The sequence below is a fragment of the Tursiops truncatus genome, chromosome 11 (genome assembly GCF_011762595.2).
Source record: "Tursiops truncatus isolate mTurTru1 chromosome 11, mTurTru1.mat.Y, whole genome shotgun sequence".
Taxonomy (NCBI): Eukaryota; Metazoa; Chordata; class Mammalia; order Artiodactyla; family Delphinidae; genus Tursiops; species Tursiops truncatus.
In genome coordinates this window covers 65,859,075-65,885,511 of record NC_047044.1, presented here as the reverse complement: position 1 = coordinate 65,885,511, position 26,437 = coordinate 65,859,075, and the positions used below count along the sequence as shown (strand labels likewise).

The 26,437-nt window shown below is 34.5% G+C and overlaps 1 protein-coding gene across 4 annotated transcripts in view; it reads left to right on the top strand.

The window, feature by feature from the left end:
• The window catches only part of ARID2 (AT-rich interaction domain 2), a 170,621-nt gene that overhangs the window by 107,886 nt on the left and 36,298 nt on the right, over positions 1–26,437 (top strand). For all 4 annotated transcript variants that reach the window (XM_019934571.3, XM_019934572.3, XM_073788785.1 and 1 more), the window contains 6 exons: positions 346–513; positions 6,413–6,494; positions 8,414–8,548; positions 9,509–9,705; positions 9,964–12,827; positions 20,140–20,288. In XM_019934571.3, coding sequence (XP_019790130.2) covers positions 346–513; positions 6,413–6,494; positions 8,414–8,548; positions 9,509–9,705; positions 9,964–12,827; positions 20,140–20,288 — 3,595 coding nt within the window. The remainder of the gene's footprint in view (positions 1–345; positions 514–6,412; positions 6,495–8,413; positions 8,549–9,508; positions 9,706–9,963; positions 12,828–20,139; positions 20,289–26,437) is intronic.

Here is a 26,437-nt window from a genome sequence, read left to right as displayed (position 1 = left end):
ATATTAAAATCAGAGTTAATAAAGATTTGGCTTGAAAAGTATTACTATTGAGAAATTAAGCTGTACTTTCCATTATCAGTGGTTCCTAAATCTGACTACACATCAGAATCACTTGGGAAGTTTTTTAAAAATGAAGGTAGCTAACAGCCACTCCAGAGCTTCTAAATCAGTCTTCAGAGATTGAGCCTAAAAATCTTTTTTAAGGATCCACAGATAATTCTGATGTACAATGATTCACAGACTGGCATTTGAGAAGCAGCGTTTTATATATGTATAGCATGTGTTTTTCAACGATGTCATTGTTTTACAATATTATTGACTAATAACTGTTGGTTTTTATTTTAGACATGTTAGTGTGTCTGGTTTCCATGGATATTCAGATGTTTGGCCCCGATGCACTGGCTGCAGTAAAACTCGTCGAACATCCAAGTTCCAGTCATCAAATTTTATCTGAAATTAGGCCACAAGCTGTAGAGCAAGTCCAAACCCAGACCCATGTAGCATCTGCCCCAGGTTAGTGTTTTTGTATAATCTTTTTCAGTGTGGTTATTGGTATGTCAGATTTAATACTACAGATAAATTTAAATATGCAGCACAGGGAACTGATATTTTATAGTAGAGTAGCCTAAATGAGAATTGAGTATGTACTTTAATTTCTTAGACATTATACATTCCAGGAGCAGCAGGATCAACGTGAGCACAGAGGAAGAATAGTATAATAGAGAAATGAAGTTGAGAAGGATTTAGAGTAGTGTGAGGGATTAGATATTATTCACAACTGTGAAAGTATTAAGTGCCCTAATGGGTTTGTGATTTCAGTCATTGGAAATTGATAGACCAGGAATTGGGTAATCATATGCTGCCTTATCATTCTCTCAGGTGGTCATCAGAATACATAAGTATAATACCCCTATTATTTCTAAATCTTGGACCAAACACCACAGAATCAGTAGGATCAGACATGTGTGCATGTGTATACAAATGCTAATACACGTGTATATACCTGTACTTGTGCACCCTTGCTAGGATCCCATGGGTCAATGCTATTTAATTCAAATATCTTTAATTAGAATTCGGACCTGTCCTTCAGCTCTTGGACTTCTTTCTCCTGGTTCATTATGAGTTACAATTTTTATATTTTAGCACTCTCAGCCTTTTTGTTCTCCACCTTCATTTGTCCTAACAAAAAAAAAACAGTCCATCTTTCACCTCACCTGCTCTCTTACCATTCCCAAGATATTTCTCTTTCCTTGTTTTTTAATGGAGGATGCTCACTTTCTCAGTTGATCTTAACACTTTGTAGTTACTCTGGGAGCTGTGTGGCATGAATTTCTTCAACTTCTTCCCCCTTCCCTTATAAACTTATTAGTATCTGAACTCATTCTCCTTCATCCCCTTGTGTCAGGAAGAGATGTTAACTACTTCTGAATCTGTACTCTGAATATCAGTCTTTCCCAGCTACTCATTCCTATATCTTAAACCTCTTTTTCTTTACTTGCTTCTTCAGCCTAGAAATACATTTAGATCTTTCTCAACCTCTCCCACTATCCTTAAAACAAAAATCTCATTATCCTTAATCTTTAACTACCACATTCTTTTAATCACCAAATCTTGTTGAGTCTTCCTAAATACTCTGTCTGGCCTTTTTGATTGCCAGTACTTATGACTCAGTTCAGACTCTCCTCATCTCTCTCCAGCTGTCTTGTTCTCCTCTCATTTAATATTATCAAAATTGTATACTCTATTTACACAAAGTATGTAATATGTATCACATATCTCATTGATTTCCATTATGTCTTTCTGCAGTATATGGTAGAGTGTATCATATGTGCATTTAACTTACTTGAATTCAACTAACAGAACTGGACAGTAATAGAAGGCATGAAATAAGTAGGTAATTCTGACTGCTGATCTATTCAGTGAGCTTTCACCCATAGGCAGTAGATGTTAAAGAGCCCAATACATATTGGAGAATCGATGATCAGAAATTAATATTTCTCAACCTTGAAAAGGAAATGAAACAGTTCATACTGCCAGTTAAGTGGGTAGTGGGGGTATACTTTTATTCTTAAAGGAGAAACTTTTAAATTAATTTAAAAGATTAAGTTAATTGAGGGCCATAGAGAAACTGTTCAACAAAGAGTGGAATTAATAGATTGTCAGTGATACATTGAACTATAATGGGTCATTTGAAGAATATTCAAAGGTAATTTTGATGAAAACTACTATTTTTTGCCTTATTGCTGACCTGTGACCTTAACAAATGAACCCACCCCCCAAACTAAGAGTTGATCCTCATTGGCAAATGGATAAAATTAAGTATTGAAAGTTGTGGCTTGCTTGCGTAGTAGTAAGTCATTGATAGAAGTTTGAATAGGCCTCTGAGAACCTAAAAGAGTTCATTTTTGAGCTGGTGAGCACTTTATTATTTGCTCATCGTGAATGACAACTCTGAATTGTTTGATTAGTTAAAACACTTACAGTTTGGCTTTTCCCCCCATAGTTTGTTTAATACTGCTTTCTAATGGAATGGTCATCTTCAAACTTTTTGCTCACTTCTGCTCATCACTATGAAAACTTGCATGACCTTTCACCCATTTTTAAGTTGACATCTGAATTTCTTTGTCATAATTTAAATAGTTGCAAATAATATGTTTTTGTGTATATTAAATTGATATTTCAAAATAAAACTTACAACACTTTTTGTATCCAGTGGAATATTGATGCTTACCACCATCCATTTAAAAAATAACACAAACTTGTAATATTAGAAATTTTATACTATCCCTCTTTCTCCTTGAACTCATATCCACCACCCTATCAATGCTTACCTAGACATTTTAATTTAAAGTTTTTCAGGCTTCTGTTGTAAAGCTGTAAGTGTTTAAAAATTTATTTTATTGTTACAAGTTTTAGTAATAAATAGTACATAAATCAATAGTAAATATATTACAGATTTTTGTAAATAATTATTAAATAAAAGATACAATTATTGGAAGTACATCTCTTAATGAGATAGACAAGACATTTTTCCCCTTGTTCTCTGGAAAGTATTACTCTAGTGTGTCGCTGAATGAATTTTTTTTATTTTTGTGGTACGTGGGCCTCTCGCTGTTGTGGCCTCTCCCGTTGCGGAGCACAGGCTCCGGACGCGCAGGCTCAGCGGCCATGGCTCACGGGCCTAGCCGCTCTGCGGCATGTGGGATCTTCCCGGACCGGGGCACGAACCCGTGTCCCCTGCATCGGCAGGCGGACTCTCAACCACTGCGCCACCAGGGAAGCCCTGAATGAATACTTTTTATTGCTAGAATAAAATTGGGTTCAGCATTAATTTTATCTGTTTTTCCTTTTTATAGATTTAAGTTGGAAATCTAGTTCACATCAATAAATAGATGAGGGTAGAACTTAAAATTCTTTAAATTTCTTCAGAATTATCTAAAAATTATTAAAATTGTATTTAATGATCTTCTGACATTTTGAGTTCTCCTTTGTTTTGGTTGAAATCAAAGAATTAACAGTACTTGACTTGTAAAATTATTTGTTGCCCAGTCATTATACATACTTACTTTTAAGTTTATTGAAAATGTATCAAAAAGATATTAACAAGATATGACTAAATTATAAGTTGCTGCTCTTTTACTTAGATGTACCTTGTTTAACCTAATATATTCAGGAAGTGTTAGCACAGTGGTTCTCAAACTTTACGGTGCATCGGAGTCACCCAGTGGGCTTAAGTGCTGATTTCTGGGCTCCGTACCCTGAATTTCTGATTCAGATGGATCGGAGAATTTTCATTTCTAACAAGTTCCCATGAGATGCTGATGCTTCAGGTCAGGGCACTATACTTTGAGGACCACTGGGTTAGGAATATTTACATAGCTTTTTATCATGTGCATGAATACATTTTTGTCAAAGTCTTGGCACTGGAGATTTACCTCATTCAGTTATAGAAAATGTCTGCCACATAATCTAACGGTTAAAGTTAGTCTTTATTATCAAAAGTGTCTTGCCTCAATTTGTTATTTAGAAAAAGTCCAACCTTATTTTTCAATCCAAGAAAAGATGTTACTTTGTGTTCCCATTGATACCTTCCTTATTTCAGAATTCTGAGATAGTTAAACTTGTCATGAGTTTGTCATGTGAATGAAATAAGATGCCACCACCTTCAATATTACTTTAAAATATCTGAATGCTTTACTTACACAAGATTGTCTCAAAATTAATGCACTCTTTGATAGTAATTGAGGGATAGAGGAGGAAAGGACATTAAGCAAAAATTGTCATCACTTTATAATATATCTGAATTCAGAACACACCAAAGGGCCAGAATACCCAATTTCTAATGCCCTACATTGCCCTTAACTATAATATATAAAACACTGGGATAGACCAGAAGCCCTACCCTAATACCTTGGTTTAAAGAAGTTTTGTGGACACTAATATTTCCACTTCTCCCTTTGGTATTCCAGAGGTTTTTACACCATCGTCGTCATCATCGTAGCTAACATAGTAACACTTACGTGCCAGGCATTGTTTTAAGTGACTTACATATAAACTCCTCTAATCCTCATGACGATCTGTGAGGTCAATGTATTGTTACTTTTCCCCATTTTATAGTCAGAGAGGTTAAATAGCTTTTCCAGCTAGTGAGTGATGGAACTTTAGAGCCAGCCTCTGGCTCCAGAGTCATGCATTTAACTGTATCTTACAGTGCTGTAAAGGATGGGTGAGAGTTAAGGCTTCTTATTCCAAGATGGTTAAAGAGCAGTCATCAAAGAGGAGGTCATGTTTTCAGGCAAAGCAGTTTTAGGAGGGAATATATACAAAACTTTGAGTATCTGAAAATTGATTCCTCTTAAAGTATAAGTGCCTTTGTATCCTTTGGAATGTCTTCAGGTATCCTGAGGACAATGCTTTTCATTTTGTAGCCACTTTTATAGTAATTATACATTTCAGGTTTATGCTTTTAATTTAATTGAGGCTGTACCATTCTTTATGTATTGTTTATAAAGTTTCTCATAATTTCAACATAGTTTCTAATGTTTCCTGCAATAGGTTGTTATTTGATTCAGATTTCAGTCAGAGTAGGGTATACTCTGAGAGTATAATTGATGATGAAAAGGGGAGAAGATTTCTACATAGGTTTAGGCCCTAGAAGGGTATTTTCTGTAACAGTGTCATCAAGTTAGAGAAGAAAAAAGATAGGCTGGGGTTGCCCAAGGAAAATAATTTTGGTTCTAATTATTATGTTCTATTAAGAAGCAGAATATCACAATATGGCTTCTGAAATGTGACAGACCTGAATTCAAATTCAGCACCCCTAAAAGAAGGCTTTCCAGCTACACCCTATCTCTAGCTCTGCTATTTCCATCATGTGTTCGTTTGTGAACTTAATTTCTGAGCTTTAATTTTTTCGTTTGCAAAACGGGGACAGTTAAATTTAGAACTATATAGAAGATTAAAACAAATCACATAAATATAAATGGCTTAATACAGAATAAATATTTACAACTGGCCGGCTGCTGTTAGCTGTATCCCAGTGGAAGCCTGGGGTCTCATCAGACAAAGGTCAAGATCGCTTCAGATCATTCACAGGTTGGGCTGAGCTGTGGGGCTCCTCTAGTTCCCATAATTTAGAAATTCATTTGTTTTTTTTTTTTTGAGGGTTCTGAGAAGTTTTGCTAAAATGTCACCTGAAAAAAAGTAGATACATTTTGTAGGTTTAAAAAGTATAAGTTAATAATGCTAATTCAATGGTGAAACAGTATAATTTTTATCTATAAATATGTAAGATTCATATTTTATTATAAACTTACTGTAATATGACTAAGTTTATATTATCTCTTATTTTTCTTGTTTTCATTAGTTACAACATAGAAGTTAGCTATTTGTTCATCATACCCAGAAATTTTATATATGCCACTTATAGAGTTAATGTTAATCTCTTAAATTCATAAGTGAAATTATTTGTGATGCAATCTGCTTCTGTAACTAAACTGAGAGATGCTTATTTATTGATGTGATGTGCTGTGTGACCTTCGCCTAGTTATTTTAATCACTTTGAGTCTCAGGTTCCCACCTCACAGAATTAAGAAAGGTAATATAGATAAAGTTAAAACTCAGTGTCTGACAATGGAAAAAATAGAGTTTATATTAGCGAAATAATCCATATTATCGTTATTATTCAGATGATTGCGAGGTTGAAAAAATAGTTTGTGTGAAGCATCTAAGATAGTGCCTGGTATAATATGTGCTCCATTATAAGTTTCTTTCTCAAATTTGTATATTTTCAATATGTTTATACACCTTTTTAAAAGGTATTCATTGTCAATATTAATTGGTTCAGTATCCATTAACTAAATATGGCTTATAGTTTTAAAAAATGATGTAGCTAATGTATTTTTTTCTTTAGCTTCCAGAGCAGTTGTAGCACAGCATGTTGCTCCACCTCCAGGAATAGTGGAAATAGATAGTGAGAAGTTTGCTTGTCAGTGGTAAGTGGTCTATTTCTATTAAGGCTTTATCCTTGGGAAGAATAAAGCAAATGAGAAAAGGAAATGTATTTCAGCAGTCATCCAGAATGTTTTACTCTGTATTTCTTTTTAGTTAGGGTAGGATATCATTTATACAAAGAAAGGGCAATGTAAAATCACTTCACCTGTATTTTGGAATAGTTTGAAAAAAAAATATTTATTGGAATTTTCAGAGTTAAAATAGTCTTTGACTAGAATTTCATTAAATTACACCACTCCTTTTCAAGTAAAATTTGTGTTAAAAAGTTATCATTGGCTTTGTAGAAAATAAGGTCTGTCAGATTATAGAATTTGTTTTCTTAAATTAATGTTTTATTAAAACTGAATTGGACTGACTTTAAGAAAATAGAACCAGATTTTGTTGTTAAATGTCCCTCTTTTTGAGCAAAAGCAAAGCTTCTCATTCATTGCTAGTTAATTTTTCCTTTTTGTGAGTAGTAAGGGGCAACTAATCAAATAATAGAATAGCCAGTATGTCTACATTGAAATAATCAACTTGAAAATAATATTTTCTTGAGAAGACTGACTGGTCACATCTCAGCCACTTTCTGAAAAAAAGAAATGTAGACTTGGTTAGAACCGTTTCATTTTTTCATGGCTAGTTGCCTCTACATTGTTTATGAATTTCAACTTTAATTCTTTAGAAGATTAACAGATTGAAATGTAAGATCACTTTTCAATGATGTATTACTTTAAAAAATTTCTTTCTTTGATCCCTTTTCCCCCATTCTCTAACATTAGTCTTCTCCCATTCCATGCTCCTGTCACTCTGTGTTCCACATTTTTGGTGCTTTGTTATCTGTGTTCCTATGACTATTTTCTCTACTTTTCCACTTTGCTTAAATCAGGTTTATGGTAATATCTCTAATTATTTGCTTTTTCCTCACGTTCTATATTGTTACACCTTGACCCTTTATATATGATGAATCTTATCCAATAATATTTGGAAATATTTATCTTCTATATTGAAACCAAAACAAGTTTTTTGTGTCTGGTCTTTTTGAAAGCTCAGTACTCAAAGGGTTATGAAAGTTGGAAAAAATATGTACCACATCCAATGTAAAATGTGTGTGTGTGTTATAGACTTGGTCTTATAAATCCCTGTTGCATATTTCTGCCATTTCTAGGGAGGAGGAGGAGAGAAGCATTTTAAACTATTTTATCATAATTATCATTTGATTCAGTTAATAAGAAACAGCTGTAGGTTGGCCTGTCATGTATATGGTGAGTCCTAGAAAGAGTCCTATAAGGATAACTAGGCCTCCAATCCCAATTTATAGGTGAAGTCACTTTATGACAAAGACAAACTGAAGTTTGAATTACCTTGGAATTGATTAGGAATAGAGTCTCGGAAGGGGAAGGGGAGTGTGAAGCATAGGAAGTATCATTGTTTTAGGAAGCAGTTAAAAGCTTTGGGAGAGTTTTTCCTGAAGAAATTTAATCCAAGAGCAACAGAAGTTTAACTTTAAGTTCAGTTTTTCCTCCATTTGTCACATCGCCAACAACTCTTAATTGGGAACTTCTGTTATATTTTGATTATTACAAGACAGGAACCTGAGTATTCACTGAATAAAATTCGTTGTAGTATATTTGTTGCCAGCAGACCAACCCTGCTGGTGTACTCACATCCCAGTTTTTATATTTGTTGATAATGATTTTTTTATACTAAAATAAGTATGATTAAGTAATCTCTTTTTATTTTATTTACTCTGTCTAAAACCTAGCATGTATTTTTGTTAATAATACATGAGACAGTGAAATTTGATTAATAGACATAATTATTAGTTTATAACACATTGCCTTCAAATGGTTTTGTATATTTAAGTATGGACTCTCCTATAGTATATTGCATAATGCCATATATTTTTCTCCTCTTTTAGGTTAAATGCTCATTTTGAAGTAAATCCAGATTGTTCTGTCTCTCGAGCAGAAATGTATTCTGAGTACCTATCAACTTGCAGTAAATTGGCTCGTGGTGGAATCCTAACATCAACTGGATTTTATAAATGTCTTAGGTAGGATTTATATTTCATAACTTTAAATAAAGTCAATTTTCATCATTTACAACACCCCTTGCTCTTTAGAGAACACACCAGCTATCTACCTAGTTTGAAATATCTCCACTACTTGAAATTTTGTATAGTTAGATTGTAGTGTGATGGAAGTTTAAATACAAGGGAATTTTGGAAATCACATCTGGTGTTTGTGGTCAACCGTTACTAGGCTTATCAAAGAAAGAAAAGGAAGAAATCACGTTTACTTTTTTTGCACCTACTTTTATGCATTAAAGACATGGCTTTCACCCTTTTAAGTCTTGACTAATAGTCTATAACTAAACTCTGTCCTCAAGTATTATGGCTTTTTAAATATATATACATTTATTTATTTGTTTATCTTTTCATTTTTGGCTGCATTGGGTCTTCGCTGTTGTGCATGGGCTTTCTCTAGTTGTGGCGAGTGGGGGCTACTCTTTGTTGCGATGGCTTCTCTTGTTGCAAAGCACAGGTTCCAGGCGCGCAGGCTTCATTAGTTGTGGCTCGTGGGCTTCAGAGCACAGGCTCAGCAGTTGTGGCGTACAGGCTTAGTTGCTCTGCGGCATGTGAGATCTTCCCGGACCCATGTCCCCTGCATTGGCAGGCGGATTCCTAACCACTGCACCACCAGGGAAGTCCCATGGCGTTTTGATATTTTGCAAAGTTCATCAAATAGGCATTGCCTAGATGCAGCTTTTTTGTTAATTACAGTAGAATTGTTTTAAACCCAACAGTGTTAATAAATAATGATTTTTAAAATTGGAGAATTGACCTTTTATATTTAATTCCTTGCTTCCCACCCTTGCAGAATATAACTATGATTCATACTAGTTCATACATAAGTAGCAGTGAATATGCTGCTGCCATTCGTGTAGCAGTTAGAAGTTAATGGTTTTTGTTAATGTGCTAGTTATTAAAACTGAGTATGTGTGTACTTTACAGAACGGTCTTTCCAAATCATACAGTGAAGAGGGTGGAGGATTCCAGTAACAATGGGCAGGCACATATTCATGTAGTAGGAGTAAAAAGGAGGGCTATCCCACTTCCCATTCAGATGTACTATCAGCAGCAACCTGTTTCTACTCCCGTTGTTCGTGTTGATTCTGTTCCTGATGTATCTCCAAGTCCTTCACCCGCAGGTATTAATTTTTATTGTGTTTTAAATATTACCGATTTAATAAGAAGACTAAATGAAAGCTTATATACCTTTAAGATGTGTAACTTTTCCTTGTTTTTCCAGTAACATTTTATTTCTCGTTCTATTATTTTATCAGATTCATATGATGCAAACTTGTTAATTTCTTAAGACTGTTTTCTCTCACATTGAGTAAAATAATTTCTACATGCAGCTTTGCAGTCATTTCATTATGAATTTTGACTTTTCCCTATATTTTCAGGAATCCCTCACGGACCACAAACTGTAGGAAACCATTTTCAGAGGACTCCTGTTACCAACCAATCTTCAAGTTTGACTGCAACACAAATGTCTTTTCCAGTACAAGGTGTTCATACCGTGGCACAGACTGTTTCGAGAATTCCACCAAATCCTTCAGTTCATACCCACCAGCAGCAAAATGCTCCGGTGACTGTCATTCAGAATAAAGCTCCAATTCCTTGTGAAGTCGTTAAGGCTACAGTAATCCAGAATTCTATACCCCAGACAGCAGTTCCTGTTAGTATTGCTGTGGGAGGAGGAGCTGCTCAGAGTTCTGTGGTTCAGAATCATAGTACAGGGCCCCAACCTGTTACAGTTGTGAATTCCCAGACATTGCTTCACCATCCATCTGTAATTCCACAACAGTCTCCATTGCACACAGTGGTACCGGGACAGATACCTTCCGGCACTCCTGTTACGGTAATTCAACAAGGTGTCCCACAGAGTCATATATTTGGCAGAGTACAGAACATGCCAGCATGTACTTCTGCAGTTTCACAGGGTCAGCAGTTAATCACCACATCGCCCCAACCCGTGCAGACTTCGTCTCAGCAGACGTCAGCTGGCGGTCAGCCACAGGACACTGTTCTCATAGCACCCCCACAGTATGTAACGACTTCTGCGTCCAACATTGTCTCGGCAACTTCAGTACAGAATTTTCAGGTAGCTACAGGACAAATGGTTACCATTGCTGGTGTCCCGAGTCCACAGCCCTCAAGGGTAGGGTTTCAGAACATTGCACCCAAACCTCTCCCTTCTCAGCAAGTTTCATCAACGGTGGTCCAACAGCCTATTCAACAACCACAGCAGCCAACCCAACAAAGCGTAGTGATTGTAAGTCAGCCAGCTCAACAAGGTCAAACTTACGCACCAGCCATTCACCAAATTGTTCTTGCTAATCCAGCAGCTCTTCCGGCTGGTCAGGCAGTTCAGCTAGCTGGACAACCAAACATTACTCCATCTTCCTCACCATCACCTGTCCCAGCTACTAATAGCCAGGTCCCTTCTGCCGTGTCATCTTCTTCCACTCCTCAGTCACAGGGACCACCTCCTACTGTCAGTCAAATGCTATCTGTGAAAAGGCAGCAACAGCAGCAGCATTCACCAGCACCCCCACCACAACAGGTACAAGTACAAGTTCAGCAGCCACAACAAGTACAAATGCAGGTTCAACCACAGCAAACAAATGCAGGAGTTGGTCAGCCTGCTTCTGGTGAGTCGAGTCTGATAAAACAGTTGCTGCTTCCAAAGCGTGGTCCTTCAACTCCGGGTGGTAAGCTTATTCTCCCAGCTCCACAGATTCCTCCCCCTAATAATGCAAGAGCTCCTAGCCCTCAGGTGGTATACCAGGTGGCCAATAATCAAGCAGCAGGTTTTGGAGTGCAGGGGCAAACTCCAGCTCAGCAGCTATTGGTTGGGCAGCAAAATGTTCAGTTGGTCCAAAGTGCGATGCCACCCACAGGGGGAGTGCAAACCGTGCCCATCTCGAACTTACAAATATTGCCAGGTCCGCTGATCTCAAATAGCCCAGCAACCATTTTCCAAGGGACTTCTGGCAACCAGGTAACTATAACAGTTGTGCCAAATACAAGTTTTGCAACTGCAACTGTGAGTCAGGGAAATGCAACTCAGCTCATTGCTCCAGCAGGAATTACCATGAGCGGGACCCAGGCAGGAGTTGGACTTCAGGTGCAAACGCTTCCAGCCTCTCAAGCATCTCCAGCTGGACAATCATCTTGTACTACTGCTACTCCCCCATTCAAAGGTGATAAAATAATTTGCCAAAAGGAAGAGGAAGCAAAAGAAGCAACAGGTTTACACGTTCATGAACGTAAAATTGAAGTCATGGAGAACCCATCCTGCAGACGAGGAACCACGAACACCAGCAATGGGGATACGAAGGAAAATGAAATGCAGGTGGGAAGTCTTTTAAATGGGAGAAAGTACAGTGACTCAAGTCTACCTCCTTCAAACTCAGGGAAAATTCAAAGTGAGGCTAATCAGTGCTCACTAATCAGTAATGGGCCATCATTAGAATTAGGTGAGAATGGAGCATCTGGAAAACAGAACTCAGAACAAATGGACATGCAGGATATTAAAAGTGATTTGAAAAAACCTCTAGTTAATGGAATCTGTGATTTTGATAAAGGAGATGGTTCTCATTTAAGCAAAAACATTCCAAATCACAAAACTTCCAATCATGTAGGAAATGGTGAGATATCTCCAGTGGAACCACAAGGGACTTTCGATGCCACTCAGCAAGATACTGCCAAAGGTGATCAACTAGAAAGAATTTCTAATGGACCTGTATTAACTTTGGGTGGTTCGCCATCTGTGAGCAGTATACAGGAGGCTTCAAATGTGGCAACACAGCAATTTAGTGGTACTGATTTGCCTAATGGACCTCTAGCTTCAAGTTTGAATTCAGATGTGCCTCAGCAACGCCCAAGTGTAGTTGTCTCACCACATTCTACAACCTCTGTTATACAGGGGCATCAAATCATAGCCGTTCCCCACTCAGGATCAAGAGTGTCCCATTTTCCTGCCCTGTCATCTGACGTTCGGTCTACAAATGGCACAGCAGAATGCAAAACTGTGAAGAGGCCAGCAGAGGATAATGATAGGGAAACAGTCACAGGAATTCCAAATAAAGTGGGAGTTAGAATTGTTACAATCAGTGACCCCAACAATGCTGGCTGCAGTGCAACAATGGTTGCCGTGCCAGCAGGAGCAGATCCAAGCACTGTAGCTAAAGTAGCAATAGAAAGTGCTGTTCAGCAAAAGCAGCAGCACCCATCAACCTACGTACAGAATGTGGTCCCACAGGTGAGTCATTCTCGTATCACATTTCTCTTACAGAAATCCTGATGTGTTAATATGATTTGAGGGGGAAATGCACTGTTTTTCCATGTTTTACCTTGAAAAGTTAATTGGGTCGGCTCATCAATGTACTTAAGCTGTTGTGCTCTTTTATTTTTCTCTGTTTTTTATAGTATTAAACAGTTTTCAGTTGTTAACTTTAGCACATGGTTTAAAGCATCTTTCTATTTTGTTATAGACCCAAATTAGTAATTTTGTAGAGCCAAGCAAGAGAAGCACTTCTAATCTAACGTCTTTGGGGGAATTTTTAAAACGTAACTTAGTCTCCTATGTTAGGGGGGTGCGGGGTTGCTAAGCGTTCTCCAAAAAGGGATTTCTGTATTTGATTTTGACACGAGTGTATTTTTGTGCCTCCTTTCACAGTACTTCTGTAAAAAAGATGAATTCCATAAGAATTTTATCAAGTGTGTTCTTATTATATCTATGTATTGAATTAGTTGCCTTTATTCTTTAAAAAGGTTTATTTCTTATAATTTCAATTTGTTTCAGCTATTCCAGTATTTTAAATTTTGTGTCTCTTATTCCTTTGCTCTACTGTCATGTTTCTGCTATTCCCTTTTTAATATATACTATCCTGTCTCTGCATGCCTTAGTGAATAAAAGTGTTTTCTTGAATCAGTGCTACTGAATTGAGGGTCCAATCAGCCTGTAAAGATTTTAAGGACAATCTTGTATGCTATTTCCTGGATTACTACTTCTTCATTCTCTCTTTCCTAATTACTACATAGCCAGAACCTTCTGTGACTGTTGCCAACTGTTCTAGCATTCTTCTGGCTTGGGTTTCTTCTCTGTGCTTATGATGATAACAGCAGATTGTTGGTATTGGTACCAAATCTAGATGGCAAAGCAGGGGTGGTGGTGGGGGAGCAAAATGGAAGATGAAAAAACGAAGAATCCCTTGCTTCAGAGCATGTCATTCACTAATATGCGTCTTTCTTCATGTGAATGGATAAAGCTGCTCTGGGGGCAGAATGAGGTTTTTAATTCATATGTTAGTATTGCTTAGATCTATTTCAAGCTACCTAAATAGGTTGAGTATTCTTTAGTGGAGATTATTTACATGGCAATAATTAATAAGGAGTTTTGGTGGAAAATACTAAATCATTTTTACTCAAACTTTTACAAGTTGAGTTTTTCATTTATTAAGCACACTAAAAAAGTTTTTTTTAGTAATGAAGTGTTTAACATATAGTAAGCATTCAACACATTGTTTTAATTTTATATTTAATAATTTCCCAATTCATCTTGATTATGTGTTTGACCTTTTTTCCTTTTAGATTCCTTTATAATCCCAAAGAGTTATAGTAGACCAAGCCAAATTAGAGAAAACCTCTATTACTATGGAATTGTTTCATCCACCCTCATTTTTTGTGTCAACCTTCCAGTGTGGTTATATTCAATAATGATACCTAAATAACATAAAACGAACAACAATACTGGCTAAGACTAGGACCTGTGTTGGGATTGCAATAAAGCATTTTGTTATTTGATCCTCAAAGAAAGTCTATTAGGTAAAAATTTTAATTTCATTTTAAAGATGAGGCCCTCCAATGCTAAATAACTCGCCCACGGTTACCAGCTAATATGAGGTAGTACTAGGACTGAAACCTGGGTGTGTGTCTGAAATCAAAACTCATGCTATTAACCCATTTCTCCACTATTCTAAAAGATTTCTTTGTAAAGTCCTAGATACCCCTTTTATATGTAACATATTGATTATTTTAACTACTAGGTTATAGGATGTGAGTACCACTGAATGATAATTTTAGGATATTAATGCTAGAATTTAACATATTGGACATGCATACATCTAACTCAAGCCATAAAATTAATATATTTTATTCCTAATCTGAAAAATGTGTATAAACCTTTTATGTATTCTCTCCAGGAATGTAGTTTATTTAAAATAGCTACGGTCTAAAGTTGGTATTTGGTTGGCATGTAGAAATTTATAACTTTGCAAGGAAAAAGAGACATAACATAATGGTGTCTGTGAGAATGAGAAACAAAAAAACAGGATGTGTATGTATAACTCTTAGCACAGTGCCTGCTACACGGTCTGGCACTCAGTAATGGTGCAGGTATATTTTATCTTTATATATAAGATAAGGTACCTATAAAGGCTAAAAAATTATCAACTGTTCAAGATGGAATCATAAGTTTCCTTTGAAGGGAGGCTGTTGGGCCTTCTCAAGAGCCTGCTAATAAAAGGCCATTTCCATTGTTGCCCAGGGTCTTTAAATTTCTTTATATACTCTCAAAGTTGCATTTTAGGCCTTGGTTTAACACCATTTTATTCACTATTTGAATTGGTACTTTAAAGGGGTAAATGAAATAGAGGAATTTAAATGTGATTTTTTTTTTTTAGCCATACCTTGTTATTTCCACCATTTTAAGGGGTCTGGGGATGTTAAGGAGGCACCTTTACCCCAAGAAGGGACTTCCAGACTTTTGCAGAATGCTCAGAGCTGGAAAGACTGCAGGGAAACGTCCCTGCTGAGAATGGCCAATGGGTAATCCTTCCTAATACCATTGTTACTTAATTTTTCTTTGCTCAGTTTTGTTCCTTCTCACTCCCATTAATCAGCTGTATTAATTTCATTACAGAAAAAAAGCTAGCAACAAATAAAGGAGAAAGATATGTGAAAGTAATCTAGCCATAGATTTTGTTTTTAAGTAGTATTTAGCTGGGTAGGTTATATAAATACAAAATAAATTGTACTTCAAGGCACATTTCTTTATTTGTAACTATTTTTTTTTCAATCTGTTACATTTGCAAGTTAGAGTGCAATATGGGTACCGTTTCTGAAAGTCATACTCTCTTCCACTATTCATGAATTTGTATCTGCTGGAGGCATAGTATTAGATTGGCATGTAAAATAATAAAAATGAAAGAAAATTAGTTATAAATACTTACCTAAAGACTTGTCTTTTTCAGGAGCATGTAAAACACATGTTGAGTATATCTGTATCTGTTCATCCCATGATCTGATGCCGTACCTAATTCTTGTATATAAAGATAGTTTACTTAAGGATGTACTTATTTAAGGCATTTTATAGATGCTGCTCCTCAATTTCCTGTCCTTCATACATGAATCCTTTCTGACATAGTGCCAACACTGAATATGGGTATCTTCCTGGTCCTTTTCTTTCTTTGATAAAGCGTTTGAAAAGTTACTCAACCCATCAGAAAGCATACCTGCAGCCTCAAGGGGGCAGTGTTTAGTCATAGCCATAGAAAATCATTTTAGCAAGAGTCACAAGAATGTCATTTTAATGTGTTTTTTTTAAAAGAGTATTACTGCTTAGATTAGTAGACTAGTAGTACACTGTAATAACTAAAGTCATTACCACTAAACGTATTTTTTTGTTTACATTTCAATGTGTTCTTATAAGACAGGCTTGGTATGTATATATTATCTAGTTATACTTAATAAGAGGAAAAAAACTGGATAGTTTAGGAAAATAAGGGAATATTAGAGCAGAAAGAGCCTTAGATATTATCTTGTCCATAACCCTCATTTTTAAGAGTTGAATGAACTCTCCCACGCTCACAGAGACCTCTTTTCCAGTGATTTCTGTTATTGTCTTAATTCTGTTCTCTAAAGATCTGTACTACATTTAGACTAAATGTAATCTCTTTTATATCACATTTAGAGTAAATCTAATTCTTTTTCCTTACAAGCATTTAAAAGTATCTCTCCTTACTCACCTCTTCTTTAGAGTGTATTTTCCTATTCATTTCAATTAGACCTTAGGTGTTATAGTGTCTGGTTTATTCATCACCCTGTTTACCTCAACCGGTTCCACTTTCTAAGTGGCTTTCAAAATGTGTAGCTAGAATTGAACACAGTATTTCATTACTACTTAGTAAATAATTTATTTTGAGAAAAATAAATTATGACTTTGTAGTTTTTCTAACACAGTTTGAATGTTTAAATTTTAGTCTTATTCTAAGGTTTTTTAAAAGCTTAATATTAATAAGAAAGTAAACATTTAAGAACTTCAAATCCCGTCATATATCAGAAAGTATCATCAGTACAGTCTAGACTTTTCAGCCGTAGTTTATTCTTGAAAAGATGATAAAGGCAAGATTACAATTTCTTATTTTAACAAAAAGAAATATCTTTGCCAAAAATAAAACTGCTGCATTAACATTTTTAGATAATTTTACATTACAAAAGGAATCAGAATTATTTCATATTCTTTGTGTAATTTTACTTTTCTGGTCACACACTACTGGAGAGGTACTATAATACGAAAAATTAGTTCTACCTCAATAGAGTAGAGCAATGGTAAAGAATATTGCTGAAGAGTGATCATTCCAAAAACATGATTTTGAGACCTACTTTTACATTCACATTTGAGTTAGGGTTATGGTTAATGATCGGGCCCTTTTACATCCTAAAAGAAATATATTTTGCATCTTATGTAAAAGACCTAGTTCTTAAAACGTAATTAAGTAGTACTTGGAAAAACATATAAACAACCTATTTAAAAATTAGTTTTGTTGAAAGAAATGTGTAATTTTTTATTATAGGAGGAAACCTAAAAACACTCCTTTAGTCAAAGAAAATATGAGTCTTGGAATTTCTCATTTGGTACCTTTTATAAGTACTGTACTTCTTTTTGTTTCGTTGATATATTTATCTCTCTTTATTTTTTTTTTGTTGTTTCTTGTTTTTTACTGTGAAAATGTTTAAACATACAGAAAAGTAGAGCCAATAAGCCTCCATGTATCCTTCACCCAGCTTTAGATATTGTCACCATTTTGCCTTTCTAGTTTCATCTCTTCCCCACCACCATTTTTTTCCCTGAAGTAAAGTAAATCCCAAACATTATTTCATTTCACCAATGAATACTTTAGTATATATTTATAAATACTTTTAAATATATATATATATATATATATACATTATGTGGATAATAGTAGTTTAATATTATATGACACCCAGTTCATGCTCAGTGTTCCCTAGTTGTCTTTAAAAATGTGTTTCTTAAACATTTTGTTTGAATTAGGATCTACAAGTTTTCTGCACATTGCATTTGGTTAATATGTCTTTTATTCCTTCTTAATTTAACAGCTTGGATTAACTGCAGTTATCCTTGCCACATCCCTCATTAATCATTAACAATTGGAGCTAAAATACCCTATGATTCCCTGTTATTTAACTTTTCTGTATGAGACCAGTAAGAGTTCTACATTGAAGAAGAAAAAATAGGATAAAGCTTTGTTAGCACTTATAAAAACAAAAATAAGCTTAATTTACAAATATATGACAGGAGAGTCAATAAAATACCAAATGTAAATGGTAATAGTGTAGGGGACCAGAAAGTTCATTATGAAGGAATTTGGTAGCTCTGACAAATTTACCCTTTAGTTAAAATTCTGGGATTATATTTGTGTCAGTATTTGTATTTGGCTCAAACTGATCCTTTTGGCTACTCCTATTTATTAGAGTTTCCTGGAATTTTTTATGCAGTATTTTCATTTCAAGGAAATAGTTTGACTAATTTTTTGCTGTTGTTGTTGTAAATAGATTGATTCTAATGTTATCTTCCCTTCCTTTCTCTCTGATCCTCTTCTCTCCCCACCCCCACCCCCAAAACCCCCAGTTCTGCTTTCTTACTCTTAGTTTATATGGCTTTAAGAATCCACAGGTGAATGATTGTCAATCCATGTTCCCAGCTTTAACTTCTGTTGATAGATAATTGCACTTATTGATCTGTCCCTGTCTCCAAAGTGAACTCATCATCTTTCCTCCAAAATATGGTTTCCCTCTGGACTTTTCTATTAGCATAAATAATAATTGTAACAATTGGCATTTACTGAGAATCAGAGCCAGGCTCTTCACGTATCGTTTCTCTCGTCTTCCCACCATCCCAAAAGTTAGATTTTATTATTTACACTTTATAGATGAGGGAATTAAGGATCAGAGAGGTTAAGTAGTTTGCCCAGGGTCACATAGCTAGTTAAAAGGTAGATTGAAATTCTGAGTCCTGATCTGTCAAGCTGGAAAGTCCACATCCTACCCATGATACCTGTACTGCCCTAAAATGCATGTTTTTCATGCATGTATATGTTTTCTCACTAACAACATGATAAAATAGTAAGAGTGGGACCCTATTAGAGAAATAACTTCAATCACATCCCAAAGTAGATTTTTTTTTTTTCTTAGAACTTGGAACTCAAAAGTTCTTATGACTTCACATTTCTAAGAACCTTTTCTTTTGGCATTTTATTCTCTTCATTTATTCATTTTTATGCTGTGGCCTTATGTGTTGTGTTTTGTCTATTTTTAAAAAATTATTATGACTTTCAGTAAGAGGTTTTCAGCAATTTTTAACTTAATTTTGCTCCACTATTTCCAATATTACCTTATAAATAAACAAATATATTTAATATTTTCCCAAAGTTTAAATGTATTACCTTTAAACAATGTTTTGAAAATGATGTGCTACCATTTCTGTGAGAAATTTAGTATTTTTTCCTTTGTGGTATGTATGTTATGAGTGAAATCTGAATTAAACTTCAAAGAAAATATATTGCCTCAAATTGTTTTAAGCTACATTATAATTATTATGTGTTTTTCAGAGAGAAGGGATGGGATATAGAAGAGAAAAAAATGTAGCTTATATTAAAAAGACTTATGCATACAATTAGAATCCTTGTATTATCCATCAAAACTTATAACCGAGCAACTTTAAAGTTGTTAGTTAAAATAGCTTTTGCTGCAAAGTAATATTTACAACATTTTACTTATATGGTTGTATCATTTTTAACATCTGAAATTCCCTTTGCTTTTTACTATATATTGTTTTATATTCATTAAAATCTTAAAGGAAATATTATACAAAGAAGAAATAATTTGCAGTTGATTTTTTTGTGAAGAATATATGTAAGTAAATCAAATGGGTGAATTTATAATAAATTTCTCTTTTTAATCCATAATTGTGTTTCTACCCAATTTTATTAATTTAAAAAATCTTAATTCTAAATAATGTATATTCTGTGATAGTAACAACAATGCAATCTTGCTCTAATTCATATGAAATGAATTTGACTTCCTAAACATATTTCTAAAATTAGTTATCTCTTAAAAGAGTTTCTAAAAGGTAATCATTAAAATTACAAATATAAATTTTATATGTTGGAAGTGCATAACTATCAATGTAATCAAATTCTTAAGCCTATGCTATAAGATATGAATGTTTTTCAGTGTCATTTCACAAACTGTGTGGTTGTGCTTTTTCACAGAACACTCCTATGACACCTTCACCAGCTGTTCAAGTACAGAGCCAGCCTAACAGTTCTCAGCCTTCTCCATTCAGTGCATCTAGTCAACATGGAGATCCAGTGAGAAAACCTGGGCACAACTTCATGTGTCTGTGGCAATCTTGTAAAAAGTAAATGGCAGTTCTATTTGATATATGTAAATGCTCTTTATTCTGGAATGCCTTTGTATTTAAATTCCTGTCATCTCTAGTTTCATGAGAATTTTCTTTTGAAACCACTAACTTTTCAGCAAAAATATTTTATGTTAGAAGTGATATTTATGTAGATCCAGTGGTACCTAAGCCAAGAAATTTATATAAATGGTGGAAAGAGCTTCATTGCCTTATGGTAGTTATTAGAGAATATTTCAGTATTAGTTTTTAACAAAAGAAAATCAGCTAAGAATTTGATTTTATATTTGCCTATGAAAAGAGATAGGTTTTTTAAAGTGACTTGTAGTGGTAGTCATAGAATTCCTATATAACAGAAACTTAAAGATAATCTCTTATTGAAGAATGATTTGTCTTAAATTTGAGTTTAAGATGGACACCCCATAAAAATTTTAAAAACCATATTATCTCACAGTTTAATAACTAAGATGAACAATAAGTGGAATTGAATTTCTTAAACAAGGCTTTCTTAGACTTAAAGGAAAACTTGTGAATAATATTGAACTTGAGAATAATATTGTTTAAACTAAAACCTCAGTTCCTGTAACAGTACTCAGCTAAGAACCTTTGCCTTGTCACTTTTTTAGAGCTCTAGGACTAAGGCACTTGTCTTAATAGACATAATATCCTTCATTTTTTTAGATATCAAAGATGCCATTTTACTTTTCCTAACTATAGCAGAAATTGCCTCATCCTTTTGAAAATTGTATTTGCTATTCATAATTTTTATGATATAGACAGATTTCATATATAGATTTGTTGTAGGATTGTGGCTGTCCTTTGTTGTAGGATTGTGGCTGTAGGATTGTGTAGCCTAGGGATTATTAATAGTATGCAAAATTTCTTTGGACAGTGTTTATCAAACTTTAAATCTCAACCCAGCAGCGGGGTCATGAAATCATTTTGGCAAGTCTACCAGGAGGGTTTTGCTTGTTTTTCTTTTCAGTAAAAAAGTGAATAAAATATATCAGATTCCATTATGTTGGTAAGGGTAAGTATTGTTTTCAGTTATATGTGTATATAAGTATGCATATCTAGGTCATAGTGTAAAAATCTGTCAAAAAACTTGTTTAAAATTAGTGCTTTAGGTTCTATTTCTTTCATTTATTTAATTTGACCATTTTTTTTAAGTTTATGTTGTAAGTTAATTTGAAACTTTTTTCACTGATGTCAAATTCTATTCTTTACTTTTTTTTTTTAGATTTTGTTTTTTGTTTTTCCATTGCAAAATAGTAGCTGATGGAGTAGGTAGTCAGTTAATGCTGTTAGTTGACTAAAAAGTTTCAGAATAGCTTCTTTAGATGAAGTGTTAGAGTATTTCAAGAAAAAAAAAATTTGCTGGAAGAGTTAATGAACCTAAATGCACAGCAGTTCCCCATCTTGCTAGTAGGATTAGTGTTACAAAACTTGGTGATCTACCTCTTCTTTTTAAGTCTTTTCTGGAAAAGACTCAACAAGACTTCTTAGACCTTATCAATTTTTAAAGTCTTTCTAGATACTGCGTTTGGTAAATAAGTTCAGTTTGATTCTGCAGATACTTACTGAGCACCCTTTTAGAAGGGTTCATGTGCTAGGAGGTAGAGATAAAAGATCACTCTGAGCTTTTAGGGAAGCAGATCCAAAAAACAAATAAATTACAGTTTAAATAAGTACTGTACAAAGATAGTCTTACAGCGTTACTGGCAGCATAATGGACAGTTAATATAATGCCAGGGTGGTTAGAGAAGTTTTGCTATAGACATTTCTTTTGAGTTGGTTGTTAAAGAATGAGTAGGAATTTGTCTTGCAAAAATAATTCCAGACAGCATAGCAAGTGCAGGGAATTATAGAAGGAGCTATTTATGCCCAGGGAACTATGAGAAGCTTAGGATACCAAGAGCATAAGGATATGAGGAGAGTAAAGGCTTTTATTACAGTTGACCCTTCATATCTGCATCTGAGGGTTCCACCGAACATGAATCAAAAATACTCCCCCCAAAATTCCAGAAAGTTTGAAAAAGCAAAACTTGAATGTGCCGTGTGCTGACAGCTATTTACGTAGCATTTGCATTGTATTAGGTATTATAAGTAATCTATAAATGATTTAAAGTATATGGGAGTATATGCTTAGGTTATATGCAAATACTTTGCCATTTTATATAAAGGACTTGAGCATCTGCAGGTTTTGGTATGTAAGGGGGACCTGGAACCAATCCGCAATGGATACCAAGGGATAACTATTCATTTTTAGTTTCAATTCCAAGTGGAGTAATCCATGTCGTAGCTACTGTCCCTAGATAGCTATGCTCTGATTTCTTTAATATCTGATCAAAAATAGTAATGAAGAATCTTCCTGTTGCAATCAGATTCAGAACTAAAATTATTTCCTTCACTGATATATTGTTGTGAAATGCGCCATTCACCCTTACATCACACGTATTAGTAATTTCTTTTTTAATCTGCAGGCATGTATCTCTAAAAATTGAGGACCCTACTCTTTAACCATAAGTTATACCCCTGCAGAAAAATAACATTAATTTCTTCAATATTATGAGTTCTTCAGTTAGCCAGTCAGTGTTTACATTTCTCCGCTTGTCTTCTGTTTACTTAGAATTTGAACTGGAATCCAAGATTCAAACATTGACTCTGGTTGAAGTCTTTTAAGTCTCTTTTAATCTGTAGATTACCCCTCCATCTCTCAGTTTTTTTCCTCGCAGTTTTTTGTTGATAAAAGCAGGTCATTTGTCCTGTAGAGCATCACAGTCTGATTTTGCTGCTATTGTGTAGCATGTTACTCTGACCTTGAATTTTCTGTAAATTAGTAGTTAGGTCCAGATGTTTGATCAGATTCCAGTTTGATTTTTATGAAGAGTGTTTTAGAAATGGCATTGTGTACTTCCATCAGGCGATAGGTACTATCTTGTGTCTCTTTTTGTGATGTAAACAGCCATTGAAAGTTATGGCCTAGATACATTATTTTATTGTTTATAAAATGTAAAACTTTCCTTTTTATCAACTCTGATTTCTCTAAAGAATAGTTTCTAGAGAAAAGGCTAGAGAGATTATTATTTCTCTTATTTACCAATTTTCAAAATAATGAGTTGTTTACTAACACTGCAGAAAGCTGACTATGAGGTTAGGTTTTCTATTTTTTTATTTGCTTTTGATTTTAGTATAATTGGGAACGAACTTATAAACATAAACATATTTGAGGTATTTCAGTGCATTGCAGTTATTATATCCTTCTTAGTGTTCAACTTGTCCCATCTTTGGCCAGTGAAGGCCTCTTCAAGCTGGTTATGATCTTAGTATGTCTTTGATAGCTTCCTTGCTCTCTGTTAGATGGAATGTTCCAGACTTAACTTGTATATCTCCTGCCCCATATGGGGAATCAACTGTTTCTCCAAGGACGTCTGGTGTCTTTTAATGGGAAATGATATTTAGTCTAGGCTTCAGGGAGTACCCATTGCTTTTAAGTTGGTTATTGCTTCTAGGACTTTTCAGTGGACAGACTAGAAAAACTAATGGTTTTTATTTCATGTTTAGAAAGACCTTCTCAATGCTTAGATCATAAAATACACATTTTGTTGCCTTCTGCACTTTAATATTTTTTTGATCCATCTGTAATTTAGTTTCATGTATAAAGTGAAGTGTGAATCTAACTATTGTTTTCCAAATGACTACCATATTGATGAGTGCATTTTTTCTTTAGGCATTCGAATGGCCACCCTCGATATGTACTAAATTTCTGTATGCTTTTTCTGTTTCTGAATCACTTGTTATCCAAGTGGTCTCTGTCCTTATCATACTGTCACTTTCAGTTTTGATGTTGGATGGCAAGTTCCACCTCCTAATTTTCTTTTTCAGTGTTTCTCATTATTGTTTCAAGCACTTACCTTGCACCAGGCACTGTGTTAGGTTTTGAAATTAGAGTGATGTATAAATCAGACTTGATACCTGCACAGATATTTATCCTTTCAAATGAACTTTAGAATGTTTCCAGAGATTCCACCAGGAAAGCATGTTGGGATTTTCATTTTAATTCCTTTTAGTGAATAGGTATTTTTGTTTGTTTTTAGGTAGTGACTATTTTTCCAGTATTGATTTTTTCCTTATAAGAAAACAGTATCATCCCATGGTATTATAGTCTTTTTCACCCCAGTAGAGCTTTAACATTTTCTTCACATAAATCCTGCAACTTTATTAAGTTTATTGCTAGTTATAGTTCTTTTTTCTTGTTAACCATAAATGATCTTAACTTCTACTGTATTTTTAACTGGTGGTTGTTTTCTGTATTTATGCCTTTTAGTTTGTCCTCTCATCCAATTATAATATTTAATGTTTCCAGAACAGTTATATAATAGTAGAGTGGTAATATTTATTTTCTTTCTTTTTTTTTTTTAATCCCTGTCCTAAAAGTGTTGTGAGGGTGTAGCCCCATTGCATGTACATTGTTTATAATGTCACAATGTATTGTTATACTAATTTGACATATGCATCATAAAACATGCACAAACCAGCAAATAAAAGAGAATCATTTAGGGCTTCCCTGTTGGCATAGTGGTTGATAGCCCGCCTGCCAATGCAGGGGATACGGGCTCGTGCCCCGGTCCGGGAAGATCCCACATGCCGCAGAGCGGGCTGGGCCCGTGAGCCATGGCCACTGAGCCTGCACATCCGGAGCCTGTGCTCCGCAACGGGAGAGGCCACAACAGTGCTAGGCCTGCGTACCACCAAAAAAAAAAAAAAGAATCATTTAAAATGGCACAAACATTATAAATGACTTTAAAATGTATATTATTGTGTTTATAACATATTTGCTCTTACTAAAAACTCATCATTATTAGTCACACTTTAAATAAGAGCAATGTAATTGAATAGGCTTCATTTTTTTTTTTAATCTTAGTTCAATACAATGTGATGAAGCAGTACTAGGTTCAGTTTATTTTGAGTTTTAATTTTAATGACTGTCAGAGTAAAGAAAGATTAAAATAAAATACTTAGACCTAGATGGAAGAAATACTCTTGAAATCATGAAATTCATCTTTTTAATTTCATGCATAATTATGCTAATGTTTCATTGCTATTGAAATGAAGCTGTTAAACAGCCTGTTGTACTTGCAAACTAATTGAATGATACTGCATTTTATTTATTTATTTATTTATTTTAATTGAAAAATAGTTCATTTACAATGTTGTGTTTGTTTCTGGTATACAGTAAAGTGATTCAGTTATATATATGTTTTTTTCAGATTTTTTTCCATTACTGGTTATTATAAGATACTGAACATAGTTCCCTGTGCTATACAGTAGGACCTTGTTATTTATCTATTTTATTTAATGTAGTGTTTATCTGTTAATCCCAAGCTCCTAATTTATCCCTCACTACCCCACTTTGGTAACTGTAAATTTGTTTTCTGTGTCTGTTGAATCTGTTTCTGTTTTGTAAATAAGTTCATTAGTATAATTTGTTTAGATTCCACATATAGGTGATATCGTATGATAGTTGTCTTTCTCTGTCTGACTCACTTCACTTAGTATGATAATCTTTAGGTCCATCCATGTTGCTACAGATGGCATTACTTCATTCATTTTTGCCTGAATAATATTCCATTGTGTGTGTGTGTGTGTGTGTGTGTGTGTGTATATATAAATATGTAAATAAATAAATAAATAAATATATATATATATATATATACATACATATATACACACAACATCTTATTTATCCATTCATCTGTCAATGGACATTTAGGTTGTTTCCATGTTTTGGCTATTGTGAATAGTTCTGCTATGAATATTGAAGTGCATGTATCTTTTCAAATTAGAGTTCTCTCCAAATATATGCCGGGGAGTGGGATTGCAGGGTCTTATGGTAACTCTATGTTTAGCTTTTAGTTTTTTAAGGAAGCTCCGTACTGTTCTCCATAGTGGCTGCACCAATTTACATTCCAACCAACAGTTAGGGGTGTTCCTTTTTCTCCGCACCCTCTCAAGCATTTGTTATTTGTAGATTTTTGATGATGACCATTCTGACTGGTATGAGGTGATACCTCATTGTAGTTTTGGCTTCCATTTCTCTAATAATTAGTGATATTGAGCATCCTTTCATGTGCCTATTAGTCAACTGT